This window comes from Pavona decussata, unplaced genomic scaffold (assembly GCF_977016875.1).
Source record: "Pavona decussata unplaced genomic scaffold, jaPavDecu1.1 SCAFFOLD_31, whole genome shotgun sequence".
Classification (NCBI taxonomy): Eukaryota; Metazoa; Cnidaria; class Anthozoa; order Scleractinia; family Agariciidae; genus Pavona; species Pavona decussata.
In genome coordinates, this window is record NW_028145454.1 from 474,658 (window position 1) to 491,244 (window position 16,587).

A 16,587-nucleotide genomic window follows, 5' to 3' on the forward strand; every position below is an offset into this window, starting at 1 on the left:
TCACGTCGTTTTGTAGAGGACGACAAAGAAATGTACCAAAGTTTATAACGCACGTACAGAGCCAGTGTTTTGCCAATTAAAACTTGTTTTCTCGCTGGAGTCTTTGTCGTCGCTGCTTCAGGTCCCTAATATTAAGAGATGGGCACAAAAATAGTCCGCTATCAACTTAAAGGTTGCACGGTAGTGGTTAGAGAATTTTTCTCTCCCCGCTTCTTTCCTGGAATGTCTCCTCCGTAATACGAAGTAACTCGCAGAATTTCCTAACATCATGGAACAAATCCTCGTTTATTCTGTCCCAAACTTTTCTTATAAACGTTCTGGGGTGAAGTTATCAAAATATCAAGAACATTCACCTCTGGGTGATCATGTCCTGAATTTTCGCGACCCCAGGGGTTAAATAAGCATTGATATTACAAGGAGAAATTTAATGCTGATCACTGTTAGCGCTTAAAGGGTTAAGTATTTTTTGCCGTGATTTACAAACCGGCATTAGAGTACCCTACAAGAGTCGCTAATGAACAAGTTTCGTATTCAAAAGAATTGCTAGTGTTGTCCCAGAATTGCAAGACCTTTTGTGGGTTTTCTGTGGGGATTTAATAAATTAAAGGAAAATTCCCACTGTAGTTATAAATTGACGTGATTTTAAGTGAAATCTAAATTTCAGTTCCTCGCGGAAAGGGCATTTTGTGTATGAGTATCGCCAATTTTGTTTTTAAATTATGAGTTGCCGTTGTGACGCTGTTAAAAATAAAATCCAAAATGTCCGGCGCGCGGGAAAGTTAAAAGTGATAATTATTATTTCCTGTTTCGTCTGACACTGAAATATTATTTGCATGTTCTTCAAAAATATATGACGAAATTAAACTATTTCCAACAATGTACCGTCATTTTAACTCGCTTTATTTCGAGAGTAGAGGTTCCCTCATTTCAACCGCACAAAGGTGTTGCGATCATTAGACCTATTTATTGTCTTCTTTAACGCGGGATTACGCACTCGAGCAGTATGTAAATTGTATTTCAAATAAATATAGGGAATGAATGCCCATAATGTACGTTGTTGCGTGTGCCTTGAACTGGAAATTTGTCGAAGCAAAGCTACAAACACGAAGTACTAGTTTCAATGATTTCAACCTTGGGTGCGGACCAAAAAAAAGAGAGTTGCAATAGGCCATTTCCGAGTTGCTGTAAACCGAGGCTTAGTGCAAAGTTTTGATTATGAAAATTTGTTTGCATTCATATGCAAACAAAACTAATTTTAATATCAAAAGCTTTGTACTTAGCCTCGTTTCCATAATGAGGTTTGCATCAACTCGGAATTGGCCTGTTCCTGCGGGTACACCAACACCGTTCCCAGGGTCCTCTATCTTCCTCCCTGGGAACGAGGTTGAGAGCACACGAGAGTCATTCAACCAGTGAAAGTTGGAGCAGATTTAAAGGAGCAGTGTCACCAATTTGTGATGTTGCTTTGAGCGGCCAAAAAACACTTATTAGAGAGATTAAGAATCGCGTTTACGGCAAACGTAAGATTCACGTTTATGTTTTCTTGAAATAAAGAGTACAAAGATGAGAACAGTGCAAACTAATTCTGGCCTTTGATGCTAACGCAAAACTACTCGATTTGACAGAGAAAGCGACAAATATAGGATAAACATCGTCACGTGGTCATATCTCACGTTTGCCGTTTGGCGTAAACGTCATTATTAACCTCTCTAATAACTAGCCTGTTGGACCTCAGGCCAAATCAGAAACTTTGGCTAAGGCAATCTCCCTTCTTTCCAAGTTGACCCTCAACCGACCGACCCAGAATTTGGCGATACCTGGGAAAGTCTCAACGAACACGAGCGCGTCAGACCCAAAGGTGGAATCGTCCCCAGACTTTCCAGAGCCTCTTCTCATCAATCATGGGCAAAAGGGAAGAGCTCTGGGGGAGGGGGGAGGTTCATTTCGAACCGGTCTAAACGTAAAACTGGACCTTACATTATAGGCATCCGATGGTACAATAGGTTTTGAAACAATTGCAAGTTTAGAAAATTTGCACGGTTGTGTTTTGATTAGGATTAAACAACTTTGCTCAGGTCCGCGTTCAACCGCGCTGGAAACTCCTGAAGCAAGTGCGAAAGTCGGGTGGAAACAAACACTACAGGATCTTTTATTATAGACAGATGAACATACTAGTTGATTATTATACACTTATTTTATAGCAGCATTTCGAAGCTTAGGGTGCGGTCGATTGACCCTATTCCGGAATAGGAAATACAACGATGACAAGAAATCCCTCATAAGAGGTTTTACGCATTACTGGAGTACGAGACGGCACTTAATTCTCATATGTCAGCGATAGTTTGCAGAATTGGTCTCCCAAATTTTTTAAAAAGAGAAATTTAACAGCTATTCCGCTTATTCTTATTCCGGAATACGGTCAATCGAACGCAACCTTAGTAAATTTTGTTGTCTTCGGGTGTGTCTTAAAACTATTAACAATAAAACGTGTACTTGAACACATTTGACCTGTAAGGACTTGCTGTCACAAAGTATCAGTTATTGGTTATTCTTGAGTGTTTGTCATTTGCACAACATACAGGACATTCCGTCAGGAATTTTCAGGGTAACCCTTGGGGTACTCCGCTGTTCCCATTCGGAACGGAACGTTTGAAAAATTTAGAATCGCGTTTAAGGCAAACGGCAAACGTGAGATTCGCGTTTATGTTTTCTTGAAAATACGAGTACATAGATGAGAAAAATGCAAAATAGTCTGGCCTTTGATGCTAACACGAAACTACATTCGTCGCTCGCTGTTCTCACTTTCTCAGCAAAATTGGCTACAAACATGGTCACGTGGTCATTTCTGCCGTTTCCCGTGAACGTAATTCAAAATCTGTCTGTTGTCGTCATGCCACCTATCACTCCTTGCAATCTCCAATCAAGTGCGACACAACTCGGTAAGAGCGTACGAGAAAATCGTGCCACTATTCAACGATGACTACAATCGATTTCATTCTTGGAAATGGTAAACATCCCAAGTGGTGCTTTACATGATTCACATGCGGTGAGTGCTAGCTTTCCAAGCTGTCTTCTGACGGGATGACGGAGTTGTAGTGCTCACCAAGGCCATATGCATGATGGTGATATCTAATGGAGACATAAAAAAGGTCAGGTTTTCTACTGAAAACAAGGTTTCTAGGGTAACGGACACCTGCCGATGGAGCGCCGGAGTAGACAAAAGACAGTCTAAACTTTGGCCCATCTCCTAGCCTGTGAGCAAGCTTTCTTTTAGGTCAGCCGCGAGAGGATTGGATCCTTCCGCGGCTGACCGCAGGCTACCCATCTTCATTCTGTTACTCACCATAAAGACTGTAAGGGTCAGTTATTAAAAGACAGTTTAGACGGTGTTTAACAAAACCACGTTCTAAGCCATTTTTAATTTTGCCAACAGTCATATCTAAACGTTGTCTGCTGCTGACGGTAACAAGAAGGCTGTCATCCCAGACTAGAAAACTATGTATCTACTTAAAATAAAACACTTATAAACAGATTTGGAGGTCCACCGATTTTCTTAAGCCGCGGCCTAAGTTAGACTCTGTTCAAATAGCTGGGCCTAAGTGTCACTGTAACAAGAACATCGACAGTCAATAATGTTTCGAACACAGGTTTTTGCTTGGGAAATGGTTAGAGATCTGGGCCGCGTTGTTTAAAATAAAGTTAACAGACTTTAAATTAATGTTTATAGCGGCTTCACTGTAAACCTGGATTGCTGTAAATTGTATTTTTGTTCGTTTTATCTGTCATGACCCTAAGTGTGCAACTGAACGATCCGCGAAGGAAATCATCTGCAACTAAAAAGGAAGCTTTTAGTTGTGACAAAGTCCAAGAAGTAAGAGAGCCATAAATGCACTATAATATGCGTAATGGCAAGAAAATGAAAAAGAAAGAAAAGAAAAAAACTTGAATAAGAGAAGAACGTTCAGTTTAGTTTTACTTAGTATATCGACTTTATTGGGAAAAATAACATAAACTGAGAAAAAAAAGTATATGTAAGAAAAAATGACAATTCCAACGAGGAGAACGCTAACGGGACGCAAGTACCCATACGAGGCGCTTTCCGACAAATATTTTTGTAAGCTAGACTTAAGCTTACAAAACTCTCGAGCGACTACTTTTCCAAAATATCAAAATTTCCCCTGTCAAATAACATAGTTGGAACCTCCCGTAAGCGACCACCTCTCGAAGGCGACCGCGACCACTTTTAGCGATGACAGTTTGCAATTTTCTTTTGTTTTTAACCTCCCATAAGCGACCGCTTTCCACATACGCACTCATATCTAATTCCTGTCAGGAGTTGGACAATTGTAACATTATCACATGTACATTCTTTGGTAGTTCAGGGGACATGAACATCACAATCGGAGGCACCGGGTGTCCCAAAATAGATTTGTCCCATTCGCCGAGTAAGGTAATTTATCACAGGCAAACCATCACTTGGATACTGAAATTCTTTGGCAATATAATTCTGGAACGTTGAAAAACGTTTTTGTGGCTACTAAACCTCTGGAGTCACTTTATGCTAATGAGTTCAAAATTTAGACCCCTTGTGGTCTGACCAACAAGCGACCGCCTAGGCTTGACATTTTGGGTGGTCGCTTACGGGAGGTTTGACTGTATAAAACTTGGTAAAAGAAAAAAAGGTAAGAGGAGAGAAAATTAGTTCCTGTGACAGGAACAGTGCCTAACTAAGGACCAGGTGCAAGGATAATCTACATCAAAGACTGAGCATAATAATAATGTAATGTAATAATGGTCTTTTGGTGCTTTGTTCTACTCACGATAGTAAGATTGATTGTTGGTCGTATTCCTCTCCTGTTTTCAGTACAGGGGCATTGGCTTGGTAAACTTCAATCGGTATCTTGAGCGCTTGAGATAAAGCCTGGATCTGTTGGAAACAGATTCAGTGATACATACAGTGAGTGGAACCTCGATTTAACGAAGGGACTAGGAAATTGGTTCGTCATTTCGAGGTTCTGTTCCCTACATTTTAAAAGGCCGGGTTGGAGAATATAGTTCCTTAAATCGAGGGGCCGCTGAAATAACCTACGAGCTATAAAGAGATAATGCTAGAAGATCAAACACTCAAATTTTAAAAAGGTTGATGTTTTTGCTGTAGTGATGCATTGAGAAGAGTTATGCAAACTGCAACGCGCGAAAATCACTCACTGGGCAAAGAGAGAAATATCCAAGACGCTCGTCTGGTTTCCTTACAGAGGCAGTTCTGGTGCGAGTATTACGATTAAGCCAGCGGGAGTGTTTATAGACTACAAAATCTATTTGTATTTTTGCGTTGGTCCGTCATGAATACGAAGAAACAAAAATTGTTTTGGAGTGTAAGCTTTTTCTGATGTCTAGCACTATAGGATAAAGAAAGACAGTTACCCGACCTCAAGTTGTCCTCCCCATGTAGCTGTGCCAGCAAGTTCTTCACAATAACGAACAAACTGATCTGCAACAATCAAGCAAAACTTCAATTTTATCACCTTATTCAAGTGGACAAGCTTAAAACTGCAATAACTACAAAGTCTTTTTGTAAAATATTGAAAATCTAAACAGTACACTCCACTCAGAAATTATACTGCTTGATCGCAATAGACCATTTCCGAGTTGTTGTGAGCCTCATTTTGAAAGCGAAGCAAAGTGCAAAATGTTTATAATGAAAATAGGCCATTTCCGAGTTACTGTGGACCTCATTATGAAAGCGAGGATAAGTGCAAAATAAAAACTTTGCACTTAGCCTCGCTTTCATGAGGTTCACAACAACTTGGAAATGGCCTATTAGTTTTCATTCACATGCAAACAAAACCAATTTTGAAATGAAAAGCTTTCACTTAGCTTCGTTTTCATAATGAGGCTGACAACAACTCGGAAATGGCTAGCATGCGTGGCTGGCGGCTTTGTTGGGGTTTGGTGAAAATGAGTGGCCAAGCCGTGTAAAGCATTTTTCTCGCGGTCTGGCCGCTCGTTTTCCTGGCTCCGACGCAGGACACCACACCCCAACAAAACTGCCACCTATGCAGGGAAGGAAATGGCCTACCATCTGAATAGTCGCGTTTAATGCCGGTTTTCCTTTACAAACTCTACCATAAAACTTTGAATATAATTCCTGCTTATCTGTTTATATTTCTTCAAAGTCCTTTTCAGGAGCTTACTCTCAGGGATAGTCTCTTACGCAGCCATCATTATGGTCGTCATGCAACAACGCTAGTTAGTGGGGAGAAGCGTTGCGTGATGACCCTACTTACGGTTATGTAGAAGACTCAGAGATGGCATATTATTGGAGGAAAATAAAATGGCATTTCATAATTGGTTGGGTTTCACAATGAAAACAACTTGAAAATCTGAGAGTGCATGGGCTAATATTGGAAGGATTTTAGTATCAGAGAGTGGGGGGGGGGGATTATATTAGGAGGGAGGGTGGGGGGGTTGATATTCTGGATTTTGCTATTAATAGCTTCAGATATGGTACTTTGGGGAAGCAGAGAGTAACTGAAGGATACTACCCCGCCACTCTGAAGCCCTTGCCCCACAAAAATAGTCGCAATGCAAGCAATGCAGTGAGAAAGACCACCTGTTCCCCACCCCCCCCCCCCCCATTTCATGGTGTATAATTTGAAGAGAGTGAGAAAGACCACCACGCCCCTCCCATGTAGCCATTATTTTTTTTTTGGGGGGGGGGGGGGGAGAGCTTCTGGGTGACAGGGTTATCAGCAGTTGAGATGAAAGGGAAGCCAAAAGCAGCTTCAATCATCATACACAGATTTAAAAGTTTGGAAGGTTACAAAATGCATTCTGTCAAAGGTGCAGTAGGACCTGTGACTTGACTTTGTCTATAGGGAGGAAAGTTGACTCTCCTAGTAGCTCCATTTGCAGGGCAGTATTACAGGCTGGGGAAACTTTGACAAAGAGCAACACAATTGCAATTACCCAGCTTGTAAGAGGCCTTTTATTCATGGGGGGGATTTTAATAATTTAATTAAAAATAAATAAGAATTTTTTAACAGATACCTGATGAGTAGGTTTCACCTGTCTTTGCATCAGTTAAGAATGGCATGAAGTCATCTTTGTGGCTCAGCATGTAATCTGCAGCAAGTCTTCGTAATGTTTGGAACTCAGTCTACAGAGAAAACAACAAACTTTACGTTTTACTTTGCACAAATCATTTGAAAACGTTCATTTTAATTGTACCTCTTGATTTTGTCTTGTCAACTGATCAGCAACAGCATTGTATAAACTGAGGAAAGAAAAACAGTTGGTTGTGAGAGATTGTGTTTCAAAATTTTTAAAATACATGATCATATTCAATTGTGATATGTTAAATCTGTGCTTCCTACCAGTTTCCATCTGGGGGAATCTGAAAATAAATTTGTTCAAAAAAAGTTAACACACGAAAGATTTTAATTTTAATCCTTGACACAAACAATTCAAAATGAGCCTAATATTAACTTCAAATTTCCAAGCGTACCTCTTTTACTTTTAAACCTTTAGCTGCCAAGATTTCCTTTAATCTTTCAGCTTCTACATTTCGTGCACTGTGCACACTTTCCAGTTCAGCCTCAGCAATTCTTTGCTCTCTTTCCTTTTCTTTAGCAGCTTTTTTGTCCTTGCAGCAAAGACAAAAACAAAAAATTATAAATAAGGAAGGTGTTTGAGATTTTAGTAGTACAGTCAAACCATTTGATAACTTGTTGTCAATGAATAGTTTATGAGTCCTCAGGCTCTTTGGCCAGCGGTTGGTCACCAGGAGAGACTCTGGAGAATCCAAAAAAATTTAAATTTTTTGATTGGCCGCCCCGCATCGGCTTGCATTGTCAGAAATCCTGCAGTAATAAAATCCCAGTACTCCAGAGTCTCTCCTGGCAACAAACCGCTGGCCAAAGAGCCTGAGGACTCTGGGTACGAGATTGATGCACCAGTGAAGTGGACACTAAAATTAATCACTTTCTTGGTTAAGAAAATTCAGCAATAAAATGGTACAACAAAATGGTATAGATTAATAGACTAATAAACATTGTATTGTCGGCCATTAGAAATTCAATTGCCTGGCATGCTACTTGTTAACATATTTGAGTAGTTTTCTTAATTTATTTAACAAAGTGACTATTTAAAACAGGCCAAGACAATAGAAACAGCTTGTCTGTACTAAGTAAAGGGTGACTGCGACCGCTTAATAGAGATGACTGTTCTGACATTCCAAGTTACACGCTCCACTTCCTTGCACAAACTTCTAAAAAAAGTAGCTCCACTTGATCTTTTACTGGGCATTACAACTGCAAATCATTTTACAGGGAAGGTAGGGAGACCTAACATTTGGCTGATAATAAAAAACCAAATGTGAGGCCCATTTCTCAAAAATTGCCAATAGCTTACCTGGCACAAATAAATATTTAATTCAATTTGTGTACTGAACATTTCTTACTAGGGATTTAATTCTGAGAGCAAAATTTTAATACTTTAATTTATTATATATTTATGGAACATTTTGGGCAATTTTGGAAAAACTGATCAATTGGAAAAAATACTGGTCATGTCTAGTTAAATATTGGAACTTTCAAGAAAAATGCAACTGGACTCCTTGATTTTTGTTTGTAAAGGAAAATCAAAGATAGCTTACCCTTCTTTTCTGAGCCTTTGATACTTTTGTCTGTGGTTCAACATCATCTGCTACTGTTACAGCCTCCATCTTTTTAGTGACATCAAGTCCAGGGCTACCTTCTTTCTAAAAAAAATAAACCTTACTTACTTAAGAGTGCTTTTAGAACTTTTCTCTTGACTACTGTTTCTTTTAATACCCAGTGTACTTTTTTTCTGGATTTTTTTTCTGAGAGCAGCACCAAGTAACATTGAAAGAGTGATACCAGGCATCTTGAAATGGAGGCAAGTCTGCATGTCATCTCAGACTATTTTTTGTCAAAAATCTGTCATTACCTTCAATTGACGGACTATTTATAAATCAAAATGCCCTATTGCTTCCCATTTGTGGATGAATGGGCTTTTGTCAAAATCTCTGTGTTCAGTTGCGGGATTCCTTTTCTTCCCCCCACAGACACCCAAACCTGGCTCTGTTAAAGCCATAATTTCTATCATCATGCATCTTAATTAAGCAACAACCATAAATTCTGGTTAAAACAGGTACAGAAGGCCTGCACAACCCCTTCTCCATGCTGGCCACTTTTTCCCTTCGTCTTTTGACTGATATTTAGCTTCTTGTGTACATTATTTTATAAGTAGCCTGCGAACAGCAGATGTATTTCCGATCCTCGCTTCTCTTTATTTTTCGGAGGGAGAGAAGCGACAATCAGAAATATGTCTGCTGTTTGCAGGCTATTTTATAAGGAGCTTGTGACAAATTGCAAGATTTGAAACTGCTTGTTTAACCACATTTTAGTCTATATTAGACCATGTCTGAATGTCCCTCCACCACACCTATGGGCTGTAGCAATGGCAGGGAGCAGGAAGAATGTGCAATACTTGGTCCAAGTGTCAAACAGTGTACAAGCTAGTATAATAATATTAATCTTGACTTGTAAGCAATAAAAAGGCCACCATTTTACACTTGAGCAAGACTGATTTTTGAAAAAATATCAGTGAAGAACTACTAAAAATTGCCTTTCAGAGCTTCCAGATTTCAAAATTTTCTTGGGGAGCACTTGACTCCCTGACCCTGTTTAACGACACTAGCTAGTGCCTTTGGCACTCACAAGACTTGCCTTGCCTCTCCTGAAAGTCTAGCTATGGCCATTATTATTCTCCAATTCTGGCATCACACCCCAATGGTTCAACCAAAGTAACTCTGATCACGGTCATTTTAGATTTAAACACCCTAAGTACAGGAGTACATGTGGCCCCAGGGGGGATACTCGGGTATAAGCGTGACGGGGGGGGGGGGGGGGGGGGGGGGTGGGACGTATTTTTTTGGGTCTAAAATTTTCAACTCCTGTATTTTGTTGGGTTGAAGATTTAACCGTGTATTTTTTTTTTTTTTGGTCTAAAAAACCTGCGCATATTTTTTTGGGTTCGAATTCCGCCAGGCTAATGGTTGCGATATATAAACCACAAAAAAAAAATATTTTGTCATTCTATGTTCCAAAACTAGTCAACCTTGACCACCAAACTTTGTTTCTTTTTCAGCAGAAAGGCAAAATGTATACTGTTCTTAAAATTGCATTTTTAGGGTATAAAAGTCTTTTTTTTTTTTGGGTCTAAAATTTCCAGTCTTGTATTTTTTTGGGTGCAAAATATTGGGCTCCGTCGCACCACCCCCCCCCCCCCCCCCGTCACGTTTATACCAGAGTACCCCACCTGGGCATGTGGCTACTTGATAGAAACTTCTGTGACTAACTAATTCCAAAGACATCCTGTTTGGAACAACAAAAGGTTAAATTGCACACCTTTTTAGGACAACAAAGGGAGAGAAAACAATAAAAATGATACCACTGGCCAGTGGTATGTTGCCTGTTAAGGCCACCCAAGGCTGGCCAAATAAGGTAATTTCTTACTGCCACCTCGCCCAACCCAAATGCTGCCAAACTATGTATGTTCTATCCCAAAAGATATCAAAATCACCTCTGTCACTATTATATAAGAAATAGCTGTTCCCTCCCTCCCTCCCAGAGCTAAATTATCCTGCTTTCAGAAGGAAACATACCACTTACAGTTGATAAATTTTCTAATGACTCGAGTTCTTTCTTGTGTTTTTCATTCAATTCTTCTTCAAGTTTGGCAATCTCCAAGGTGACTTCTTTTTTCTTCTTTTTGTCACCTTTTGGAATAGAATGCTTCATTGACTGGAATTTGGCTGAAAAAAAATAAAATAAGAATAAATACAAGAGAACTTATCAAAACCCCTGGTTATACATACATACATACCGGCGCATATCTTTATTTGGTAAAGCAGGTTAAAAAAGTCGCAGCCAGAGGCTGATACGGACCTGCTATATACATAAAAATTAAGCGAAAATAAAATAATAAAAGTTACGATTTACAAAAAAAGATATGCGACTGTTGGCAGTTAGGCTAAAAACGACAAATTACGAAATGAGAAGAAAACTAAATTTAGAAAGCTATTTAAAGAACTTTAATAAACCTAAAAATAAATGTAATTGACATCTTTATTTGCCATTGTTGGTGCCTTGAATGAGAAATTATTTATGTCCTAAGGAAATCTTCTTAGCATATGCTTATGCGATTAAAGAAGTTCCAGATGACCGGACCCTAGGCTCGATTTCCACCGCTCCCTAGGGTGCGGCTTTTTCCCAAACAGCGGCTGGTAATCGAACCTAACTGGACCCCTATACTGGAATGCTTCTTTTCCAATTTCATCCTTAGCTTAATTAGCTCTTGGGATCTCCAGCACTCTCTTCAAGAGATTACGAAATCTGACAGAAAGTACGAGTAACGTGCAGCTGCCTTCTCTGGATTATTTTATCTTCCCCGTTCGTTTCAGAGTGAATGAGTAATGTCTGTTTTAAAAGCAATGGTAAGTTATATTAAAAAATAACAACATGTGTGATTATAGCTTCTGACACACTGACTAGCAATTAAAGATTAAAGATTAAAGACAAGCTTCACCAGTAAAGTAAATCTCGCTAAAAAATGAAGATAAATGAGCTAAAGGATGAAAAACCTTGAAGTTCTTTCGCCTCTTTTCTGTGCCTTTGTAAAAGAAGCTCTTTCGGCGATTCACCTTCATCGTCCGCCATGTTTATCGAGATGGTATTACATGGACATTGCCTGAAAATCTTGGTCACCGCAGCTCAACTTGACCAGGGACTCACTAGTCTCCAGGTTCCTCGCATTTCAAACGTTTCTCATACGTTTTGAGATCGCATTGTTAGGAACCAGTAGGAACTACCTTTCTTTGATTAATGTAGGGTCCACGTATGGACCGTCAAAAATTGCAAAGCCGGCTGTATTTCAAGCCGTCTTGCGGGGTATTGGGAAAAGTTTTCAATCAGCAATAACCGCGCCTCGGATGAACCTCACTGGCTACGGTAATGCCACTGCGCAAAGCTGACGAACAAACTGCATTGTCGACTTCATAAGGAGAGATGAGCGTGTAGTAGATGTGGGACACTGGACGAATATTTCTGTCTCCTTTTTTCCAATCGGACGTCAGGTCGATATACAAAAAGCTAGTGTTGCCGTTTGGTTTAGTCTAGTCTGTATTCACTTGATAACTGTATAAAGAGGGAGAATATAGTTTAAAACATCAAACCAAATCTTGTTACAGCGCCTGCGCATTACATGCTCCAGTGCTTAGCATTACATATCACGCAGCAAGCAACCAAGCGTGTCACAGAAATATTAAAAAAGCTTTCATAACTGCTTTTAAACTCGCTCTTAAGGTTTAAAATTAATACACGTGCAAGTTAATTCTGCCAGGTTCTTTCTCCCGCCTTTTTCTTGGACTGCTCAAAAGCCGGTGCACATGAAAATTGCTGAAAATCTTCGTCATCGTAGATCAACTTGACCAGGGACTCACTAGTTTCCAGGTTTCTCGCATTTCAAACGTTTCTCGAACGTTTTATGATCGCATTGTTAGTAACTACCTTTCTGTGATTGATGTAGGGTCCATGTATGGACCGTCAAAAATTGCAAAGCCGGCTGTATTTCAAGCCGTCTTGCGGGGTATTGGGAAAAGTTTTCAATCAGCAATAACCGCGCCTCGGATGAACCTCACTGGCTACGGTAATGCCACTGCGCAAAGCTAACGAGCCAACGCCACTGTCGACTTCATAAGGAGAGATGAGCGTGGGGTAGATGTGGGACACAGGACAAATACACCTTTCTCCTTTCTTCCAATCGGACGTCGGGTCGATATACAAAAACCTAGTTTTGCCGTTTGGTTTAGTCTAGTCTGTATTCACTTGATAACTGTATAAAGAGGGAGAATATTGTAAAAAACATCAAAACTAATCTTGTTACAGCGCCTGCGCATTTCATGCTCCAGTGCTTAGCATTACATATAACGAAGCAAGTAATCAAACGCGTCGTTAGAAAAATATTATAAAAGCTTTGGCAATTGCAGTTTGATACCCGCTCTTAAGGTTTAAAATTATTACGCGTGCAAGTTAATTCTGCCAGGTTCTTTCTTCTGTCGGTTTCTTCGACACTCAAAAAGCCCGTGCACATGAAAATTGCCTGAAAATCTTCGTCGCCTTAGATCAACTTGACCAGGGACTCACTAGTTTCCAGGTTCCTCGCATTTTAAACGTTTCTCATACGTCTTGTGATCGCATTGTTAGTAACTACCTTCCTTTGATTAATGTAGGGTCCGTCATGGACCGTTAAAAATTGCAAAGCCGGCAAGCCGTCTTGCGGGGTATTGGGAAAAGTTTTCAATCAGCAATAACCGCGCCTCGGATGAACCTCACTGGCTACGGTAATGCCACTGCGCAAAGCTAACGAGCCAACGCCACTGTCGACTTCATAAGGAGAGATGAGCGTGGGGTAGATGTGGGACACAGGACAAATACCCCTTTCTCCGTTTTCCAATCGGACGTCAGGTCGATATACAAAAAGCTAGTTATGCCGTTTGGTTTAGTCTAGTCTGTTTTCATTTGATAACTGTATAAAAAGGGAGAATATTGTTTTAAGCATCAAAACAAATCTTGTTACAGCGCCTGCGCATTACATGCTCCAGTGCTTAGCATATTACATATAACGAAGCAAGTAATCAAACGCGTCGCAGAAATATTGCAGTGTGATACTCGCTCTTAAGGTTTAAAATTATTACGCGTGTCGCGTGCAAGTTAATTCTGCCTGGTTCTTTCTCCCGCCGGTTTCTTGGACTCTCAACAGCCTGTGCACATCTCCCCACGAACGAAGAAAGAATGGATAACTACAGGCTGATTGACAACAACAACAGGAAAAAATTAGTTCCTGCGGCCTGTTATGCAAGAGCAAATAGTTCCGTGCCCTTAGCAGAAGAGTCCCGTTTTCTGACAATTCCGAGAGAGACTAGTCCTGCGTTGGAAATCCAATGGTGAAAGAAAAAAAAAACAGTCAAACAAACCCAAGATATATTAAGAGAAAGACAACTACAGGCCGATAACTGCAGTGAAAAGCTAGTGCAGAACACCCGAAGCAGCTTTTTCTAAAATTTCAAAAACTAGATGAGAATAAAGTACAAGGCAACGAACGAACGAACGAACGAAAGTATGAATGAATGAACGAATGAACGAATGAATGAATGAAGGAACGAACGAACGAACGAACGAACGAACGAATGAATGAATGAATGGATGGATGGATGGATGGATGGATGGATGGATGGATGGATGGATGGATGGATGGATGGATGGATGGATGAATGAATGAATGAATGAATGAATGAATGAATGAATGAATGAATGAATGAATGAATGAATGAATGAATGAATGAATGAATGAATTCCTAGCTGTTCTCTCTCTACTCTCTCTCTCTCGCGAAAAAAATAACCTCTGGCATCCAGAGTACGCAGAAAGGGGTTGTGTGGATCATCTCTTAGCGCATTCAAGTCATTCAACTGTTAGGGTACTTGCTGATCGGTAACCTTTGATGCTGTAATGGTTATTGGCGGTCATTTTTCCTGTCGCGCCTTATGTACAGCATATGTATGAAGGTCGCGTGAACAAGGTTTAGAAAATAACTGCGATGCAGTACATACTAATACTCAAACAATCCCGAGTTCTGATGAAGTAGCTTGTTTTATGATTTTTTTGGCGCGAGCATCGCTCTATCTCGCTCCTCCGCCGTGTGGCCTAGGCCCGTCTTATTCTCTAGTAGCCCTTCTCATTTTTGAGAGGTTTTTTATCTTTCCACAGACATAGCTATGACAATTTGAGATTGAGAACAGTGTGTGCAGCAGTTTAGCAGAGCGGGTGGTGATTAGTGAACAAATCGAATCAGAAAGTGTGCCATTTGTGGAGACTTTCACCGTTGTTATGCTGAAAACTAATGGCTCAACCAACTATAAAGCGATACAATTTTCAACAAGTTTATCACATTTAGCAATAAAAGCACTTCTTTGCAGAAAATGAACACTCAAACAAAACCTCCACAATACAATTATCCATAGAAAACTCTACATGATGAATCGTGATGTATCATACAATTTATGATAATTCATTGGAATTGAAATATCTGAAAACCGAGGAAAATGATAGTTCATAGAATATAGGAACTGTTTCGTATGTGTTATTTTAAGATTCACAGAATACTTTTCTGCGATGACAGATGTTTATTTTCACTAGAGTAACAGAAAGTTTTGTTCAAAAACCGCGACATATTTTTAACAACATAAGTCTCTTTTAAATAATTCATCCGAGGATAGACAGTTCGGCTTTACAAAACAAAGGCAAATGGATGATCTCTCTCGCTTTAATTCCACTGCGTTCCTTCTGCAGGTCATGACCAGAGACGGTTAAAAGCAGGCACCTTGTCCACTGCATATGCGAAGATATACACAATCGTTTTCTACGATGACAGGTTTTTATTTTCATTAGACGAAAAGAAAGTTCCACTCAAACAACACCCTTTAATCATTAGTCAGCCGCTATCGAAATTAAAGGGATTTATCAGCTCCTTTTACAAGAACTCGTTATACAGTCGAACCTGTAAATAACGGCCCTGTATTAAGCGGCCACCCTCTATTAAGCGACCACTTTTCAAAGTCCCATCTTTCGCTCATACAAACGCTGCATTTGTTACCTGTATTAGGCGGCCACCTCTATTAAGCCGCCGCGGCCACCCTGTAGCAGTCCTACGTTTGTCTTTCTTTGTTATTTTTAGCTGTATTAAGCGGCCACTCTTGAATGGAAACTAAGCCATATGTTAGTTTATTCGGTATTTTATTGTGTTTAAAATGCGATCCAGCATCACTATAAAGAAATAACATGTACAAAGCTACTGTAAGCTGATACTCGGCCGTTTAATATCGTTAACGCTTTTGAGATGTCCGCAATGTGCTGAAGTACAGTACCATATCACGAACGCTAAAAAAAGTTTGTTTTGAATATGGTTCACTCTTTAGCAAGAAATTCCTCTTTAATTAGCTTGTTCTTCAGCCATGTGACATTGAACATTGAGTGTAACAACCATGAAATGACGTAATGATATTTGGTTGTGAACTGTAAGTCATAGAAATAGGGCACTGTATACCGTAGAAGAGTAGAGGACAATTTATTGCATAGTACTTTTACACAATGTTACGTATATTATACTGTTAAGTTACAAGTTGGCACTGAACTTTGTTTAAAGTATTGATCACTTGAAAGAGTGTTGATTGTCCTATTGTTTTTTTGCATCAAGTGTTTTGTATGATACGCCATTAAAATTGATATTAGACAACTCCCAGTGAGTATTTTTAGTGATCCTGTATTAAGCGGCCACCTGTATTAAGCGGCCAGTTCCTCAAGTCCCGAGGGTGGCCGTTATATACAGGTTCGACTGTAATTTTGTTGTTAATGAGCTAAAAAATATTTCATTGTAGTTGAAATAAAAAAAAAACTAGCTTCAACTAGCTTATCACTTTAAGCAAAAAAAGTACTGTCTTGCAGATA

General features: G+C 39.7%; 1 protein-coding gene, 2 non-coding genes and 1 pseudogene across 4 annotated transcripts; all 4 read right to left on the reverse strand.

Moving 5' to 3' along the window:
- Positions 1 to 2,125: 2,125 nt before the first annotated feature.
- Positions 2,126 to 11,821, reverse strand: LOC146484716 (deubiquitinase OTUD6B-like). Of its 2 annotated transcripts, none has more exons than XM_085104457.1 (10): positions 11,669 to 11,821; positions 10,691 to 10,840; positions 8,657 to 8,757; positions 7,508 to 7,645; positions 7,377 to 7,396; positions 7,231 to 7,276; positions 7,051 to 7,159; positions 5,430 to 5,491; positions 4,821 to 4,927; positions 2,126 to 3,129 (listed from the first exon to the last, which is right to left on the reverse strand). In XM_085104457.1, the coding sequence occupies exons 1-10, from the start codon at positions 11,742 to 11,744 to the stop codon at positions 3,054 to 3,056; spliced, it is 885 nt and encodes a 294-aa protein (XP_084960583.1). In that variant the 5' UTR covers positions 11,745 to 11,821; the 3' UTR covers positions 2,126 to 3,053. The 2 variants fall into 2 exon arrangements, with proteins under 2 accessions (XP_084960583.1, XP_084960584.1); XM_085104458.1 differs by having other exon boundaries at positions 8,657 to 8,761; positions 10,698 to 10,840; positions 11,669 to 11,820.
- Positions 11,822 to 11,917: 96 nt separating this feature from the next.
- Positions 11,918 to 12,056, reverse strand: LOC146484717 (U4 spliceosomal RNA). The gene has a single exon (XR_014863570.1). It is a non-coding gene; the product is annotated as a U4 spliceosomal RNA (small nuclear RNA).
- A 558-nt stretch (positions 12,057 to 12,614) lies between these two features.
- LOC146484718 (U4 spliceosomal RNA) lies at positions 12,615 to 12,753 on the reverse strand. Its single transcript, XR_014863569.1, has one exon. It is a non-coding gene; the product is annotated as a U4 spliceosomal RNA (small nuclear RNA).
- A 564-nt stretch (positions 12,754 to 13,317) lies between these two features.
- Positions 13,318 to 13,447, reverse strand: LOC146484719 (U4 spliceosomal RNA; annotated as a pseudogene).
- Between the last annotated feature and the right edge of the window lie 3,140 nt (positions 13,448 to 16,587).

Excerpts from the sequence above, each read along its gene's own strand:
- LOC146484716 (XM_085104457.1), bottom strand. The coding sequence starts at position 11,744 with ATGGCGGACGATGAAGGTGAATCGCCGAAAGAGCTTCTTTTACAAAGG. Across the intron at positions 8,758-10,690 it reads AAATTTATCAACTGTAAGTG|AAGGTAGCCCTGGACTTGAT; the intron begins GTATGTTTCCTT and ends TTTTTTAGAAAG. Across the intron at positions 7,397-7,507 it reads AAGGTTTAAAAGTAAAAGAG|ATTCCCCCAGATGGAAACTG; the intron begins GTACGCTTGGAA and ends ATTTATTTTCAG.